The sequence below is a fragment of the Muntiacus reevesi genome, chromosome 2 (genome assembly GCF_963930625.1).
Source record: "Muntiacus reevesi chromosome 2, mMunRee1.1, whole genome shotgun sequence".
Classification (NCBI taxonomy): domain Eukaryota; kingdom Metazoa; phylum Chordata; class Mammalia; order Artiodactyla; family Cervidae; genus Muntiacus; species Muntiacus reevesi.
Genome location: NC_089250.1, coordinates 204,300,047 through 204,317,786, shown reverse-complemented (window position 1 = coordinate 204,317,786; position 17,740 = coordinate 204,300,047). Strand labels below are relative to the sequence as shown.

At 44.2% G+C, this 17,740-nt stretch overlaps 1 protein-coding gene across 1 annotated transcript in view; it reads left to right on the top strand.

Annotated features, from left to right (window-relative positions):
* The window catches only part of LOC136157388 (eukaryotic translation initiation factor 3 subunit C-like), a 17,267-nt gene extending 1,490 nt beyond the window's left edge, over nt 1–15,777 (top strand). The window contains 16 exon segments of the mRNA XM_065919295.1: nt 191–297; nt 688–741; nt 743–816; nt 6,588–6,747; nt 6,868–6,971; nt 7,424–7,565; nt 7,731–7,856; nt 7,988–8,081; nt 9,039–9,229; nt 9,478–9,702; nt 13,277–13,640; nt 14,758–14,917; nt 15,011–15,076; nt 15,164–15,251; nt 15,347–15,509; nt 15,608–15,777. Of these exon segments, the coding sequence (XP_065775367.1) occupies nt 191–297; nt 688–741; nt 743–816; nt 6,588–6,747; nt 6,868–6,971; nt 7,424–7,565; nt 7,731–7,856; nt 7,988–8,081; nt 9,039–9,229; nt 9,478–9,702; nt 13,277–13,640; nt 14,758–14,917; nt 15,011–15,076; nt 15,164–15,251; nt 15,347–15,509; nt 15,608–15,690 (2,201 nt within the window). The 3' untranslated portion in view covers nt 15,691–15,777.
* Nucleotides 15,778–17,740: the final 1,963 nt, after the last annotated feature.

Here is a 17,740-nt window from a genome sequence, read left to right as displayed (position 1 = left end):
AATGGCAACCAACTCTAGACTTCGTGCCTGGGAAATCCCATGGACAGAGGAGCCTGCCTCGTCACCAAAAGTCTAATGCCATTGAGCGCAAAGCACAAGATCTAAAATTTGGGGTTTCTTTGGTTTGTTTTCTTGGTTGCCATTCACCTCTTCACCATTCTGGTTTTTCCTCTCTCCCCTTCCCTACCAGGCTCTTCAGATGAGGATGAGGATGACGATGGAGTCACTGCTGCAGCTTTTCTAAAGAAGAAATCAGAAGCCCCTTCTGGGGAGAGTCGAAAGTTCCTCAAAAAGGAGGTTAGAGCCAGGGTTACACTAAGGGGTGTTTTGCTTGCTGTGGACCATGCTTGGGTCTCTGGGGAGAAGAATAGACTCACAGGGCTTAGAGTTGGGAGGGGTGGAGATTAGCCAAGTATGGTCTTGCAACAGATTTTCTCTTCGATTAGAACACAGAGTGAATCAGGAGAACAAGATTCTGGTCCCAGCTCTGCCTCTAGGGAGCTGTGTGTCCCTGGAGTAAGTCACCACTTCTTTCTGAGTCTTGGTGGTCCAATCCAGGTCTTACTATCCTGATTCAACCACTCATTCTGCTCTTAAGAATTTTTAGAACACAGATCGGCAGGGAGAGCAGAGACACCACCAGTCAGTCTTCCCATTGTCTTTCTTCTGAACTTTTTTTCTTTTAAGGATGAAGATGAAGACTCAGAAGATTCAGAAGATTCAGAAGCTTGGGATACAAGTTTCCACGTCTTCTGATTCAGACTCAGAAGAGGAAGAAGGGAAACAGACTGTACTGGCCTCAAGATTCCTTAAAAAGTAAGAAAAGTATTGGTACTTCAGGCTACAGGGGAAAGGACAGGAAGCCTTTAAAGTCATCTGGAAAGTTGTTACTCCTCCTCTGGAGTCCCATTTATTTATTTTCCATTTCAGTTTTAATTTTTATTTATTTTTACATTAAAACATGTTTTATTGAAGTATAGTTGCTGTATAGTATATAAGTTAAAGGTGTACAATACAGTGATTCATAATTTTTTTTTAATCTCTTTATTTTTGGCTGCACTGGGTCTTCGTTTCTGCTCGTGTGCTTTCGCTAGTTCTGGCGAGCAGGGTCTACTCTCTAGTTGCAGTGTGTGGGCTTGTGATTGCAGTGACTTCTCTTTAAAAGTTATACTCCCTTTATAATAGAGTATAAAATACTTGCTCTTTTCCTGGTGTTATACAGTATGTAGCTTATTTTATACCTGGGGAGCAGAGGATGAGATGGTTAGATAGCCTCACCAAGTCAGTGAAATTTCAGCAAACTCCAGGAAATAGTGGAGGACAGGGGAACCTGGCATGCTACAGTCCTTGGGGTCGCAAAGAGTCAGACATAGTGACTCAGCCACAAAAGCAAAGTAGTTTGTACCTCTTATTCCTCTGCCCTATATTGTCTCTCCCCCTGTGAAGTCCTTTTAGTTGAAGAGGCCAACAGAGGGATCTTAAAGTCAAATATATTAATTGGCTGAGGTTATGAAGCTGATGTGTCCTGCAGATGAATTTGAAGCCGCCAGTGTCCAGATATTTAACCGCAGCAGTACTCACTGCCCTGTGGACTGAGTGTTCTATCTTTCTTTGATGCTGATTGTTGTTTACTTGCAAAGTCATGTCCAACTCTTTTGCGACCCTATGGACTGTAGCCTGCCAGGCTTCTCTGTCCATGGGGATTCTCCAGGCAAGAATACTAGGGTGGGTTGCCATTTGTCTTCTCCAGAGATCGAACTTGTGTCTCCTGCTTGGCAGGCAGATTCTTTACCTCTGAACTACCAGGGAAGCCCCTGAATAACTGTGTAATATTGGATAAACTATTTGACATTTCCAGTCTTCAGTTTTCTTATTTGTAAAATGGGTGGTACGTGACCCTGTCTTAAGGATGCTTGCAAGAATACAGCAGAGTGATATACTCCCTCAGCCCAGGACGGGTTGGTGAGTCCTCAGTGATGGTTGCTTCTCTTGTCCCTCCTCCTGAGAACTTAGTATACAGCATGTAGACTGCAGCAAGCCTTCCTGAATTTTACTAGTGCTGTCACAGAATGGGAGCGGAGTCTGATTTGAATTCTGGTCTTAGCCCATTCTACTTTAGTTGCTGTCAACTTGGGTGAGTCACTAACCTTTGATCTTTCTCCTTCCTCCTTTGAATTCAGGGTGATAGCTATCCCTGCGTAGTCTACAAGAGTCAAGTATCAAGCTCGGTGATAACTGGCAGGAATACTGATGCTCTAAGGGTTGCTTTTCTGCTTTCAAAAGTTGGAGTTTAGTTGCTTCAGGTGTTAGGGAGTCCTGTGATATTACAAGGGTTTAGACATAGCCATTTTACTGGGAAACATTTTTCATTGTGTGCTCCAGGGAGCAACTGTGGTCATGTTCAGGGAGTATGGTATATCTCTTTGGGTTTTTTAAATTCCCAACACTTCTGACACCAATATGTGTCAGTTTTTTTCTCATACCAGTTAGTTCTCCAACTCTCTGGACACCAAATGGGTTTTCAGTACTCACTTCAGTTCTGGCACTAACTCCCCAAAGTTAGCACAGACCCCACACCACAAGACTGCCACCACTTTAGATGCCAGTTGTTAAGTCCCAAGTTTGACTACTATACTTCTGGCCTACCAGTTCTAAATTCAGAGCATTCTCACAACCCCTTCCTCAGGTTCAGTAATTTGCTAGATCAACCCACAGGAACTCAGGAAAGCTCTTTACTTAACTGTTGTTTTTGTTTTTTCAGTCGCTAAGTCATGTCTGACTCTTTTGCAACCCAATGGACTGCAGCTCTCCAGTCTTCCCCGTCCTCTACTATCTCCGGAGTTTGCTCAAGTCCATGTTCGTTGAGTCGGTGATGCTATCCAACCGTCTCATCCTCTGCTGCCCTCTTTTCCTTTTGCCTTCAGTCTTTCCCAGCATCAAGGTCTTTACTTACTGTTACCTGTTTGTTATAAAGGATACAACTCAGAAACTGCCAAATGGAAGCACTGCATATGGCAGGATATGGGAGAAGGGGCATGGAACTTTGATGTCCTCTCTGAGTGCACCATCTTCCTAGCACCAGCCAGGAACGCCTCCATCCAGACTGTCATGTAGGGATCTTTATGGAGGCATCATTATGTGACCATGATTGCTTAAATGGTTGACCATTAATCATGGGCTTCATTTCCAGTCCCTCTCCGGTTCCCCAGTGGTCAGAAGGTGGGGCTGTAAGTTCCAACCCTCTGATCATGCCTGGATCTTTCTGGCAACCAGCCCCAATCCTGAAACCTTTCTCGAAGGCTGCCAAAGTCTCATTAGAATGAAAGATGATCCTATTGCTTGGGAAATCCCAAGGGATTTAGGAGCTCTGTGCCAGGAACTGAGGACAAAGACCAAATAAATATTTCTTATTATACCACAGTATCATATTCCCTTCTCAGAGGATTTACAACCATGCATCAGTTAAGCAAATTTGATCTGCTTAACTTTGTTTTATTAAGCATCTCTTAAGTTCGCTTTACCGTGAAACTCATCTTTTATGCCTGTTGACATCCTATAGAACTGTTACCTGTATTATTGGTTCATAGCTTTTGTATTTCCTTTATGGGCTTGCCTTTCAGTAATTGGGTATTGACGTCTCCACTGTTTGGGCCAGTGTGCTGCACAAAGGCACACAGGAGTCAAGTTGGACTGAGGAGACAAGTTGGACTCTAAAGTTAAACTTAGGATATCACAAGAAAAGAAAGCTACAAACCAGTATCTTTCATGAAATTTAGATTTAAAAATCCTCAATGAAAAGCAAGAGAGGCTTGACTTTTCAAATTATTTTTCAGAATAACTATTTTTAAGATTGTGAAGTGAAAGTGGCTCAGTCACATCCATCTCTTTGCAACCCCAAGGACTATACAGTCCATGGAATTCTCCAGGCCAGAATACTGGAGTGGGTAGCCTTTCCCTTCTCCAGTGAATCTTCCTGACCCAGGAGTAGAACCAGGGTCTCCTGCTTTGCAGGTGGATTCTTTACCAACTGAGCTATAGGGAAGCCCCACCCACCCCTTTTTTTTTAAAAGATTAATCCTGTCTTTATTAATTTTTCACTTTAGAGATTACCCTTGATAGATTTTTTTTTTAAACCTTTGAAAGTTTACTTTGTATACCTAACCTCACCCAGACCCTCCCCTCCCCCCAAAAAAAAGTAAGATTAGGTTTGTTTAAAATTTCAGTGTCAGTGGTTGGGTTAACTGTGGGATCCTTAAAGGCCTTAGTGACATTAAGAGCTTTTGGTTTTGTAGTGTTAAAGGATAATTCAGATACACTGCTTTTACTTGTATAATGAGGTAGACCAATTTTTAAGATTGATTTCCAAGCCAGGACCAAAAGAGAATTTGTATAAGAAAGAGGAACAAAGAAGAGAAGAACCACAGACAGCGGTGGGAATATTGAATTTTGTTTGCACATTTGTGTGTGTGTAAACTCATTAGCTATCTAAGCCAGCGAGCGTTGATTTCAATTCTTAGTGGATTATCTAGAAAGATGACAGTCTGTCCCCTATAATATCTGCCAGCATCCTTTTTCAACATCTCCATATTAAGCCAGTCTATACCCTTTCCCTCAAAAGAATTTCTCAGCTTTCATCTTTTGGTCAAAATAAGCACATAAACAGATTTAATCTCAAGAGCTTCAGTCTCTTTGATGTAATAAGGGTAATAAGGTTGGTCTAGCAACATTAAAGCACCTGGATATTAGGTAGTGGGTTTGGGCAGAAAACATGAGGACCGTCATAGATAGAATACACATTTAGGATCTTTAGTCTAATTTTCTAATCAGGCTCAATCTGTCTAGGAGAATGTCATTAAGAATCAGTTGACTGAACTTTTAATCAAGGGGCTGTTTTCTTAATTGATTTTTTTTTTCCAAAATATTTATCCAGGTACAGTAAGTTGTTATTTACTGCACATCTTTATTGAGTAACCTTGACTGACCAGTATTTGAAATCAGTTTTGTTTTGGATTAATTCTTTTTCTTTTTTAAAAATTTTTAGCTGAGACACGTGGCTTGTGGGATCTTAGTTCCTCAACCAGGGATCAAACCCGTGCACTTTATAGTATAAGCTCAGAATCCTAACCGCTGGATTGTCAGGGAATTCCCTGTTTAGGGTTAATTCTTACTTACGGAATTTGTCAGTTTAGGGCTAAAATTTTAAATTATTTGTTATTTTGGACCATACTGGAGGTAAATTATAAGTCATGTGTTTGTGTTTCTGAATTTGTAGTTGGGGTAGAAATTCTTAAGTGCAAACTGAGGAAATCTACTTTGTGTATGTCTAGGGGCTCTTAAGAGTTGTGGTAAAGAGGGTGTGGAATGGTCCTTTTCAGTGTAGTTGTGTTGTTGTTCATTTGCTAAGTCATGTTCTACTCTTCTCGACACCATGGACGGTAGCACACCAGGCTCCCTCCCCATTCTGCGTTATCTCCCAGCATTTGCTCAAATTCATGTCCATTGAGTTGGTGTTGCTATCTAACCATCTCAGTTTCTTCGCTGTGTATTTAGTTAGAGATGTATCTGGTAATGTCCTAGAAAAGTAGCTTGTATGTGTTTAGTATATACCTGAGTGCAGAAATGTTAGTTTTCTGATCATTGCTAACAAGATTTGAATATATCAAGGTATGCTCTGCCATAGGGGAGCGGTCAAGTCAAATTTTAGGTCTTTCAGTTAGAATTTCAAAGGGTGAGAGTTCATCATGTTTTTGATGTGTGAATCACAGTATCTTGAGGGTTTAGAGTAAAACTTTAGGCCAAGGAAGATTAAATTCTTCCTTGATTTTTAAATAGCATTAAGTCCTGGGCTTCCCAAGTGGCCCATTGTGGTAAAGAATCCCCCTGTCAATGCAGGAGATGTAAGAGACGTGGGTTCTCTGGAAGATCCCCTGGAGGAGGGCGTGGCAACCCATCCCAGTATTCTTGCCTGGAGAATGCCAGAGACAGAGGAGTCTGGTGGGCTGTGGTCCATAGGGTCACAAAGAGTTGGACACAACTGAAGTGACAGCACTCAGGCACACACGCAGGTTGTTTGATCTCAGAGCTTTGGATTTGGGTGATGCAGACCAAACAGTTTCAGCTTAATGAACATGCTTTGCATATTTGCAAAGGATTTTACCTATGAAATGAATTTTTATCATAGAGAAGATTGCGGTAGTACAGAAGGAAAACCAGTAAGCTTTTATTTAGAGTTAAGGCACAGGGAGTTCTGGTGGTCAGATGGTTGGGATTTAGCACCCTGACTGCCATGGCCCAGGTTCAGTACCTGCTGGGGAACCGTGATACCACAAGCAGTGCAGCATGGCGGGAGAAAAAAAACAATGGCATAATTTTTTTAGTGTGATACGGTAACAGACCTTGGTTAGTAGCCTGACAGATGCAGCTACTTAGTAGTCCTTACTCTGGTGATGGTTATAGTTAACCATAGGTCATTCTTGTAGAGTGTAACTTGGACCCAGGTTTAGGTGGATAAAAAGAAGTATGTGGGAGGGAAATGCTTCAGAGGTGGAGGGGGCTGATCTTTCATCTTCTCCTGGCTCTCTTGGCAGGGCCCCCACCACAGAGGAGGACAAGAAGGCGGCTGAGAAGAAACGGGAGGACAAAGCCAAGAAGAAGCACGACAGGAAATCCAGGCGCCCAGATGAGGAGGAGGAAGACAATGAGGGTGGCGAGTGGGAGAGAGTCCGAGGTGGAGTGCCCCTCGTTAAGGTGAGGATTTTAGAACTACAATGAGCGGGGAACCAATCTGAGAGAGCACACGGGTGCTGTCCAGGTCGGATTCGGGAGAAAAGTTAAGGCAGCCTGCTCATGATAGTGTGTGTTATCTAGGAGAAGCCAAAAATGTTTGCCAAGGGAACTGAGATCACCCACGCTGTTGTCATCAAGAAACTGAATGAGATCCTACAGGCACGAGGCAAGAAAGGAACTGATCGGTAAGATTCATGGGCCTGGGCTTTGTGATTACAGGGTGAAAGCTCATTTTCTCCTGAGATAACGGAGGCGGAGGTTGGTGGGGAAATAGTGCTGTTTGGGGAAGATCTGTGTGTGGCCACAGTAGAAGGAATGAAATAGTTGGAATACTCCTTGTCCCTTGTCTGCTAGTTGCATTCCCTTGGACCTGAAATTAGCCACCTAACCTTTGGGGGCTTTCCCCATTTGTAAAATGGGAGTAATGCTCACCTTCTTTAGTTGTTCCGTGACTAAAGAGGATAGTAGTTTGCATTATTCCTATTTCTCTTTGAAATTTATGAAGGAGAAGCAAGTGTACAGGTGGTGAGGCTGGGGGTGGGTGTTGGAAATAAGGTTGCCTTGCTTGTCTGAAGAGGACAAGATGAGGCTTTTTAATGTGTCTCCTCCTCCTCACCCAATTCTCTCCTGCCTACAGTGCGGCCCAGATTGAGCTGCTGCAACTGCTGGTTCAGATTGCCTCTGAAAACAACCTCGGAGAGGGCGTCATCGTCAAGATCAAGTTCAACATCATTGCCTCTCTTTATGACTACAACCCCAACCTGGCCACGTACATGAAGGTAAGAGCGATACTGAGCATCCCAGGGTGGAGCTGGTGGGTCGTGGGAAGGGGCCTCGTGTCTCAGGACTCAATGGCTGAGGAAGGCCCCTGGATTCCTGGGGAAAGGTGCTTTGGAGGCATCTGTTCATTCCACCTGCACACCTTGACTGCCTTCTTTTGGCAGCCTGAGATGTGGCAGAAGTGTCTGGACTGCATCAATGAGCTGATGGACATCCTGTTTGCAAACCCTAACATTTTTGTCGGAGAGAACATTCTGGAAGAGAGTGAGAACCTGCATAATGCAGACCAGGTAAGGAGGAGATTTGGCAGCTAACTGGAGGCATGTTTTGTCTGCTTTGGGAAGGCCCGTTGGAGACAGAAGAATTGAAGGCTGAGACTGGAATCTGGACTCATTTATTTCCTCTTTTGCCTTCTCTTCAGCCACTGCGTGTTCGTGGCTGCATCTTAACTCTGGTGGAACGAATGGATGAAGAATTTACCAAGATAATGCAGAACACTGATCCTCACTCCCAAGGTGAGCCTGAGCAGGTCTGGGCATCAGTGGAAAGAAGAGTACAGGGGTTAAAGCGAAGAATTGTACATAGAGTGTTTGGGAAGCCAGCCCTTCCTTACCCCAGCATTCACACCACACTGATATCTTTAAGATATCAGACCCCACTCCCACAGCTTGTGATTCAGTAGGTCTGGGTGAGGCCTCAGATTTTGTATTTCTAACACGTTCCTAAGTGGTGATGCTATCTGCCACTTTGAAACCATTGGGGTATGATCTCTATTCACTTGTTTGGCTTGGATGCCTTAGGCTCTAGGATGGAGAAATACAGGACATTTACACAGTAAAATGTGAGTGTCCACCTATGCCCACCAAGTAAATGGTGTAACTATGAATGAGAAAGCCTACAGCTTTCATGCTCATGAAGCTTACATTTTGGTGCTAAAGAAAGGCAGTTCTACCAGAAAAAAAAAAAATGATGGTTTTCCCTGGTGGTTCAGTGGCTAAGACTCCGCACTCTCAGTGTAGGGGTTCTGTGTTTAAATGGTCAGGGAACTAGATTCCACATGCCGCAACTAAGACCCAGAACAGCCCAATAAATAAATTTTAAAAATGAACCAGTCAGTTATAGATAATGTAAAAATTCAGATCAGGGCCTGTAACAGAGGATGACCCAGGTGGTGGCTGGCTTGAAATAATGCTTGAAGAAAGCGTCTGTAGGTAGGGCCCATTTGAGGAGAGAGCCGAATGCGGAGGACGAGGAGTTAATCGGGAGGAGTTGGCAGAAGAGAGTGCCCGACAGAAGGCTTGGAAAGTGAGCTTAACGTGTCCCAGGAGAGGGTGGTATTTTGAGCGCACAATGGGTGCACTTTTCTGATGAGTACAGAAAATACAGAGAGAGGTCATTGGGTTGATGAGGGACGTATGGTTGGGGAGGCCTGGGTGCCTGGCTAAGCGGAGGGTGGGCGCTCTCCCTGCCAGAGTATGTGGAGCACCTGAAGGACGAGGCCCAGGTGTGTGCCATCATTGAGCGTGTGCAGCGCTACCTGGAGGAGAAGGGCACCACTGAGGAGATCTGCCGCATCTACCTGAGGCGCATTCTCCACACCTACTACAAGTTTGATTACAAGGCCCATCAGCGGCAGCTTACCCCGCCTGAGGGCTCCTCAAAGGTGAGTGCTCGGCTGCGACACCCAAGGGCAGGGGCTGTGTCCGTTGGTTCTGCACATCTGTTGGGACTTAATGGCAGATCTCCTGTTGCTTGGGGATTGTCTGATGGAGCAGAGACGGAAACCTGGAGGGACTCGGATGAGGCAGGATGAAGTCTTGTCTCTGGTCTGCTGAAGCCAGAGCCATTTAGAATTGTTATCTTTGCCATATCTCCTCCTCCAACAATATCTCCCCACCCCCATCCCTCCAGTCTGAGCAAGATCAGGCCGAAAATGAGGGTGAGGACTCAGCTGTGCTGATGGAGAGACTGTGCAAGTACATCTATGCCAAGGACCGCACAGACCGAATCCGCACGTGCGCCATCCTCTGCCATATCTACCATCATGCCCTGCACTCCCGCTGGTACCAGGCCCGGGACCTCATGCTCATGAGCCACTTGCAGGACAACATTCAGCATGCAGATCCTCCAGTCCAGGTAAGATGGCAAGGAGGCACTCTGGCCCTGGGAAGACCAGGCTGGGCCCCTGTCTTCTCTCTCTGTTCAGGCAGGATGGCTCAGTTGGATTAGCCTCTTGTCTGGCTGATGCAGATACAGGGAGACACTTGGTTCTTCCCAGGTGTCAGCATTCTCTGGTTCTCCTGCATGGGGCTTCCTAGGTGGCACAGTGGTAAAGAGTCCACATGCCAATGCAGGAGAAAGGGCTTTGATCCCTGGGTCGGGGAGATCCCATCAAGAAGGAAATGGCAACCCACTCGTATTTTTGCCTGGAGAATCCACTGGACAAAGGGGCCCGGAGGGCTGCCGTCCATAGGGTTGCAAAGAGTAGGAAACGACTCAGCAGCTGAGCAGCTTTGTGGATGTTTAGTGGTGTTGGTCTTTTCAGTGTTGGCCACAGTAGTTGTTGTCTAGTGGCGTCTCATATCAGTTTGTATTTCCCTGATAACTGTTGAAATTGACTACTTTTTAAGGTTTATTGGCCTTTTACATTTCTTTCATAAAATGTCTCGTCAACTCCTCCACCCCTTTTTAGAAAGATTGTTTACCTTATTGAGTTGTAGGAAATCTTTATGTATCCTGGAGATTAGTCCTTTCTCAGATAAATGTTTTCCAGATATTTTCTCCAGTCTGTGGTTTTCCTGTTCACCTTTTTAACCATGTGTTTTAAATGTATGTAGTAAAATATCAGTTTTTTTCACTTACGGTTATTATTCTGGGAGTTCTGTCTAAAGAAACCTTTACTTACTTGCCATTCATAAAGATCTTCTTTTTTTATTTTTTGGAAGTTCTTATGGTTTTAGCTTTCACATTTAGGTCTATGATTTTTGCAACTGGTGTGAAGTCAGGGTCAGACTGTATTCTTTCCCCATTGTATTGCTTTGGTGCCTTTGGAAAACCATATGAAAAACTACATGACCTTTTAAATGTATTTTTGGGCTCTTTATTCTATTCCATTTCTTCATTTTTTTTGTCTTTCCTTATGCCAGTCCCATACTGTCTTGATTGCTGTTCTTTTAGAGTAAGTCTTTGATGTTAAGCCATATGACTCCTCTGACTTTTTTTTAAAGCACGCTTTGAATGTTCTGTGAAATTGCATTTCCACATAAGTTTCAGAATCAGCTTGTCGATTTGCAAAAGTGCCTGCTGAGATTATATTGAATCTGTAAATCAATTTTGGGAGAATGGACACCTTAACAAGTTTGAACCTTTCAATCTGACATGTTCTCTCTTCATTTAATTTCTACAACTTGTGTGCAGTGTCTTGTGGTTTTCACTGCAGAGATATACACATCCTTTAAAAATTTATTCCTGAGAATTATATGATTTTTGATGCTTTTATAAATGTAATTTTTAATTTAATTAAACTTTTTAGTTTGGCTGTATGGCTTGTGGAATCTCAGTTCCCCAACCAAGGATTAAATCTGGGCCATGGCAGTGTATACTGGACCACCAGGAAACTCCTCTTAATTTCATTTTTAAATTGTTATCTATAGGTATTTAAAAATAGTTACTTATTTTTACATTTGGCCTTGGATCCTGCCATTTTGCTAAATTCGCTTTTAGTCTAGTCCTCTATATTCAAGGATTCAACCAACTGCAGATTGAAGACATTGTGGGAGGGAAATCCAGAAAGTTCCAAAAAACCAGAATTTGCCTTAACTGGTAATATTTACAAAGCAGTTACATTGTATTAGTTGTTATAAATAATCTAGAGATGATTTAAATTATTTGGGAGGATGTACCATATATATGGATTTCTCAGGTGGCTCAGTAATAAAGAATCGTCTTGCCAGTGCAGGAGACACAGGTTCAGTCCCTTGGTCGGGCAGATCCCCTAGAGGAGGAAATGACAACCCACTCCAGTACTTTTGCCTGAAAAAAATCCCATGGACAGAGGAGCCTGGCGGGCTGTAGTCCATAGAGTTGCAAAGAATCAGACAACTGAGATCACACCCACTGTAAATATACAAGTACTCTGTCATTTCAAGTAAGGGACTTGAGCATCTGCAGGTTTTGGTGTCTGTGGGGGATCCAGAAACTATCCCCCATGGACCTTGAGGGGCAACAGTATTGGGTCTAGTATTTTATAGATGACTTAAGACTTTTCACTGAATCATGTTGTTTGCACACAGGAACAGTTTTACTACTGTACCAGTCTTTATGACTTCTTTGTTTTTAATTTCTCTTGTACCATATTATAATTGTTCAGATCTTTAATACTCAGGGCTGAATAGAAGTGAGAGCAGCCATCTTGGCTTGTTCCCAGTCTTAGTAAGGAAGCAGTGAACATCTCACCGTTTAAAATAATGTTAGCTGTAGTATTGTTGTAGATAGACATTCTCAGATTGATGAAGTTCTCTTCTGGCCCTAGTTGGCTGGGAATTTTTGTCCTTAATAGGTGTTGAATTTTGTTAAAATCTTTTCCTGTATCTATTGAAATAATGCATAGTTATTTCACCATTATTCTGTGTATATGGTGAATAACCATGATTTTAGATTTTTATACCAGCCTTTCTTTCCTGAGATATATCCTACTTGGTCTTGCTGTATTACCTCTTTCATATATTGCTGGATTCTGCTTGGTAGCGTTTTTTAAGGCACTTTGTGTTTAAGTTCACGACTGAGATTGATGTTTATATTTTTGTTGGTCTTTGCCCTCTACCAAAATCTGTACTTAATCTGCCTATAGTATAAGTTATCTTAATTATTGACAAGTCCATCTTTTCAATTGCGTAGACCAGAAATCTTGTGAATCATCCTTGATTCTTGTTTTTCTCTCATATTCCACATCTGATTCCCCAGGTTGAAAATCCATATGTTGAATCCATATGTTGAAAATCCATATCTGATCACTTACTATGACTTCCACTCCTGCCCTCTGGTCTAAGCCACTGTTAGCTTTCTGGTTCGTCTGCTTCTGCCTTTACATCTCCTCAGGCTGTCATTAATACAGAGCCAGGGTAATCCTGTTAATAAAGTCAATTTATGTCACTTTATTTGCTCAGAACTTTCCTGTAGTTTATCATCTTAAAATCCTTAACATGGCTCACAAGATCCTGTACTTGCCCTGTTTCTGATCACATCTTTTACCAACTCTAACCATATGGAACTCCTTGTTCCTTGGATGTGTCTGGCACAGTTCTTCCACAGGGCCTTTGCACTTACTTTTCCTTTTTTTCTAAAATGTTCCTCCCCCAGATATTTGCATGACTTGCTCTTTTTCTATTAGGTCTTTATTTTTAAACATCACCTTCAAAATGAGGCCTTCCCTAGTTACCCTACATAAAATTGCGAGTTCCCACCTCTGCTACCACCGCAAACTCCCTTCTTAACTCCTCTGCTTTATTTTTCTCCTTAGCATGAATCACCACCTGTGTATTATGGCTATTTTGTCCTCCACACCCCTATTTCTAGAGCGTAAACTCCATGGAGGGGAGGACTTGGTCTGTTTTGCTGTCTGTCCTAGCCCACAGCATAGTCCTTGATGTCTGTTGTATGTGTGACGATTGCCTGTGGCCATCACCTCTGAGTGCATCGCCCTCACTCCTAGATCCTGTACAACCGCACCATGGTGCAGCTGGGCATCTGTGCCTTCCGCCAAGGCCTGACCAAGGATGCGCACAACGCCCTGCTGGACATCCAGTCAAGCGGCCGGGCCAAGGAGCTTCTGGGCCAGGGTCTGCTGCTGCGCAGCCTGCAGGAGCGCAACCAGGAGCAGGAGAAGGTGGAGCGGCGCCGACAGGTGCCCTTCCATCTGCACATAAATCTGGAACTGCTGGAATGTGTTTACCTGGTGTCGGCCATGCTCCTGGAGATCCCCTACATGGCCGCCCACGAGAGTGATGCCCGCCGACGCATGATCAGCAAGCAGTTCCATCACCAGCTGCGGGTGGGCGAGAGGCAGCCCTTGCTGGGTGAGTGGGGGGCTCTGGTGCAGCAGACTCTGCTCATTTGTTCCTTCACTACTTGTGATCAGTAGATTAAGAGATGCTAAAGGGAGTAACTTTCCCACAGGATGGTTTAAACTTTGTGACCTGATTCCAACAATATTTTTAAATTAGTGTAAAGTTACATAGTACTGCCTGACGCTAGATGTTTTATAAATAATAATTAATTTTTTTCCATTAGTAATAACCCTATGATGTAGATACTATTATGACCCCCTTTTTCCTGATTAAGAAACAGGCACAAAAGTTAAGTTTTACCTGACTTTACCCAGGGTAAACACAGCTGATACGTGTCTCTCTGACATTTTCTTCTTTCATGCATGTTTTTCAGCTAATTAACTAGACCCAGGACATTACGAGTCTAGCATTGGCTCCTTTGACTACTTTGAAAGATCCAGTCACTCAGTACAGAGGTTTTTGCGATTTCACTGGGAAAAGAATTTGAATTGCATCCTTCTGTGAGGCTGGTGCATGGAAGGACTTGGTGAATGAGCCAGGCTTACTGCCCACAGCCACGTCCCCTTACACATTTGCCCTCTGCCGATTATGTGTGTGGTCACGTTAAGTGCATGTGCACTTGAGGCAGATTTTGTTTGGACTCTGTAGTGGTGCTTTGCTTTTTTTCTAATTGGAAAATTTCCAGTGAAAATCTGTGTGTCCAGCATCTCTTAGGGCTTCTTGGTTTATTCCCCACCTCTCTCTACTATTGCCTGCAGTGAAACCAAAAGTGGAGAACAATTGGGATTTTAGACTTTTTTTTAGGTCAGTGAATCTTGTAAGAATCTGATGAAAGCTATGGACCCCTTCCTAGGAAAAGGTACATAAGGGTGCACACAGCAATTTGGCAACATTTTCAGGGAACTGACCAATCCCCTGAGGCATGTCATGGACTGGTTTAGTCTAAATAAATTTATTCTGATATTAAGTGACTTGTACAGTCACATGGCTACTTAACTGAGAGCAGGGAGAGTCTCAGTCTGGCTGTTGGCCTTCCTGGCCTGGGTTCCTCCTTCAACAGTGCTTGCGGATACAGGAGCCCTTGTCCCAAGTCTCCCTAGCTCCTGCCTCATTCCCAACCTTTCAGGCCCCCCTGAGTCCATGAGGGAACATGTGGTTGCTGCCTCCAAGGCCATGAAGATGGGCGACTGGAAGACCTGCCACAGTTTTATCATCAATGAGAAGATGAACGGCAAAGTGTGGGACCTTTTCCCAGAGGCTGACAAAGTCAGAACCATGCTGGTTAGGTGAGCCGAGAGTGAGATCCTGGTGGGGAAAGAAGACAAGACCGGTTGGTCTTCTCTCTGACAGTCTCCCCCTTTTCTTCCTTCTCCCCACAGGAAGATCCAGGAGGAGTCGCTGCGGACCTACCTGTTCACCTATAGCAGTGTCTACGACTCCATCAGGTAGGATGGGCCCTGGGAAGGCACAGGAGCCCGGGTTGTGGTCACGGGTTCTCATCGCTCCCCGCTCTGGGCCTTCTTTCTCCCCAGCATGGAGACGCTGTCTGACATGTTTGAGCTGGACCTGCCAACGGTACACTCCATCATCAGCAAGATGATCATTAACGAGGAGTTGATGGTGAGGGCCAGGGGTGGCGCCAGGGCAGGTGGTGTCATGGAGATTTCGGCATGGAGGAGACTGATCTGACCCTCGCTCTGCCTCCCTCCTGTCAGGCCTCCCTGGACCAGCCGACGCAGACTGTGGTGATGCACCGCACGGAGCCCACCGCCCAGCAGAACCTGGCCCTGCAGCTGGCCGAGAAGCTGGGCAGCCTAGTGGAGAACAACGAGCGGGTCTTTGACCACAAGCAGGGTACCTATGGTGGCTACTTCCGAGGTGAGTGCTCCCACCCCCTGTTTTCTCTCAGGATCCTGGCCCCCTTCCTGCCCTTCCACTGGCTCTCACCACTTGCCCTCCCCATCTCTCTCCTGCAGACCAGAAAGACGGCTACCGGAAAAATGAGGGCTACATGCGCCGGGGTGGCTACCGCCAGCAGCAATCTCAGACGGCCTACTGATGACCTGACTTTTGTCCCCAATGCCCTAGACCATTCACCCTTTAGGTCCAACCACACTGCATTAAAGGTCTGTTTAGAGTTACTGTAGTTCCTGCGTGTCTGCATGTTGCCAGAGGTGTGTGGGATGCATTTATTTGCTAATTATGTTTCTAAGTTTTTGTCACATAACAGGCACAGGGGTTGAGATTCAGGGTATACTTGGGCATATTCCTGACTTCATGAGCTTGCTGCTCTTTGACATTTGGCAAAAACTTGTAAAAACATGATAAGTTATAACAGGGTTTTTTTTTTTTTTTTTAAGGTGGTGGAAGTATTGAATAGGATGTGACTATGGGCCATAAAGGGGCTTCCCTGGTGGCTCAGACGGTAAAGAATCTGCCTGCGATGCGGGAGACCTGGGTTCGATCCCTGGGTTGGGAAGATCCCCTGGAGGAGGGCATGGCAACCCACTCCATAATTCTTGCCTGGAGAATCTCCTTGGACAGAGGAGCCTGGCAGGCTACAGTTCGTGGGGTCACAAAGAGTCAGACACGACTGAGCAGCTAAGCACAGCACAGCACAAGGAGGTGTAAACGGCAGGGGCAGCATAATGGAGGCAGTAGTAATGGACATTTCAGGTAGACGGGTGCTGGTTCACAAGGCAGGGAAGCGGGAGAGTTAGTCTAAATCTGTGTGGGGATAAATGTAATGGGCCTGTTACCAATTTAGTCTTTGTGTTCAGAAATAAAGAAGAGCGGGGATACAGAGTGGGCTTTATAATGAGGTTGGTTTTATAAATGTGGAGTTTGAGGTGCCTTTGGGACCTTAAGCAGTTGGAGGTTAAGTGTTTACAATGCATATTAATCAGACTACAGGCTAAGGCTGCTATAACAAAGGTACTCCAAAACAGTGATTCAAACAAAATAGTTTATAGTCCAGCGATAACCCTATTTTATAGTTGGGGAACTGACATTAAGTGATTTGTTGGAGATCACATAAGGAAATGAGGTAGATAGATGCACAATGAGGCAACTTGACTCTGTGATCCTAGCTCTTAACTTAGTGATACTTATATTTCTTGGATGGGCAGCTAATGACTGAACTCTCAAGATGGGAGTAGTAGGTGAAAGGGAAGCCAGGGAGACCTGTGACCACAGAGGTAGCAGAACCAGGGAGAAAGGGTGAGAGAAAGGCTGAAGAGTTATCTCTATAGACAAGGCTGTCCTGTGCTAAATTTGGCCAGCTTAGCACCCTTGGGCAGAAGGTAGAGCCTTTGTGTTGTCCATTTCCAGGAGGTACCTTTCCATTTTCCAGTCTAGAGCAGCGTTGTCAAAGCTTTTTCTGTCTGGAGCTAGATGGTAGATATTTTAAACTTTGTAGGTCCTGTATGATCTGTCACATACACCTTTTTTCTTCTGAGCAACTGTTCAAATGTGTAAAATCCATTTTTGGCTAACTTCAAAAACAGTCCATGGACCAGGTTTGTCTCAATACCTGTCCTACAAAGTGATTGGTGCCTCTTGGAATTGTACCACATGGCATTATTGGCAGAGGCCTAGAATACGTTCCACATGGTTTTGCCTCATCCTTACCCTTGTGGAGGGAGACAAAACATGGCTTCTGCCAATGCATGCCCTTCAGTTTTGGTGAGAAGCTCAAATTGACAAGTTTTTCTTAAAATTTTCTAGAGTTCATCAGATTTCCCAAGATGAGTTACTTGAACAAATCTAGCTGAAACAATAGTCTTATGAAAATAAGGTCAGATTTAAAAGTTTTTAAGACGCCAGCAGTATTTTGACAAACCTAGAGGTTAAAAAACAATTTTTATTAAAAGAAACTCCAATTAGAAATATCTCATGGAGAAGGAAATGGCAACCCACTCCGGTATTCTTGCCTGGAGAATCCCATGGACAGAGGAGCCTGGTGGGCTACATTAGTCCATGGGGTCACAAAGAGTCGGACACGACAGCAACTTCACTCACTCACTCACTCACTCAGAGTCTGTTTACCACAAATCATTTTTTATATCTTAACTTGGGTTGGATGTTTCTCTTATTTAGTAATTTTTGCT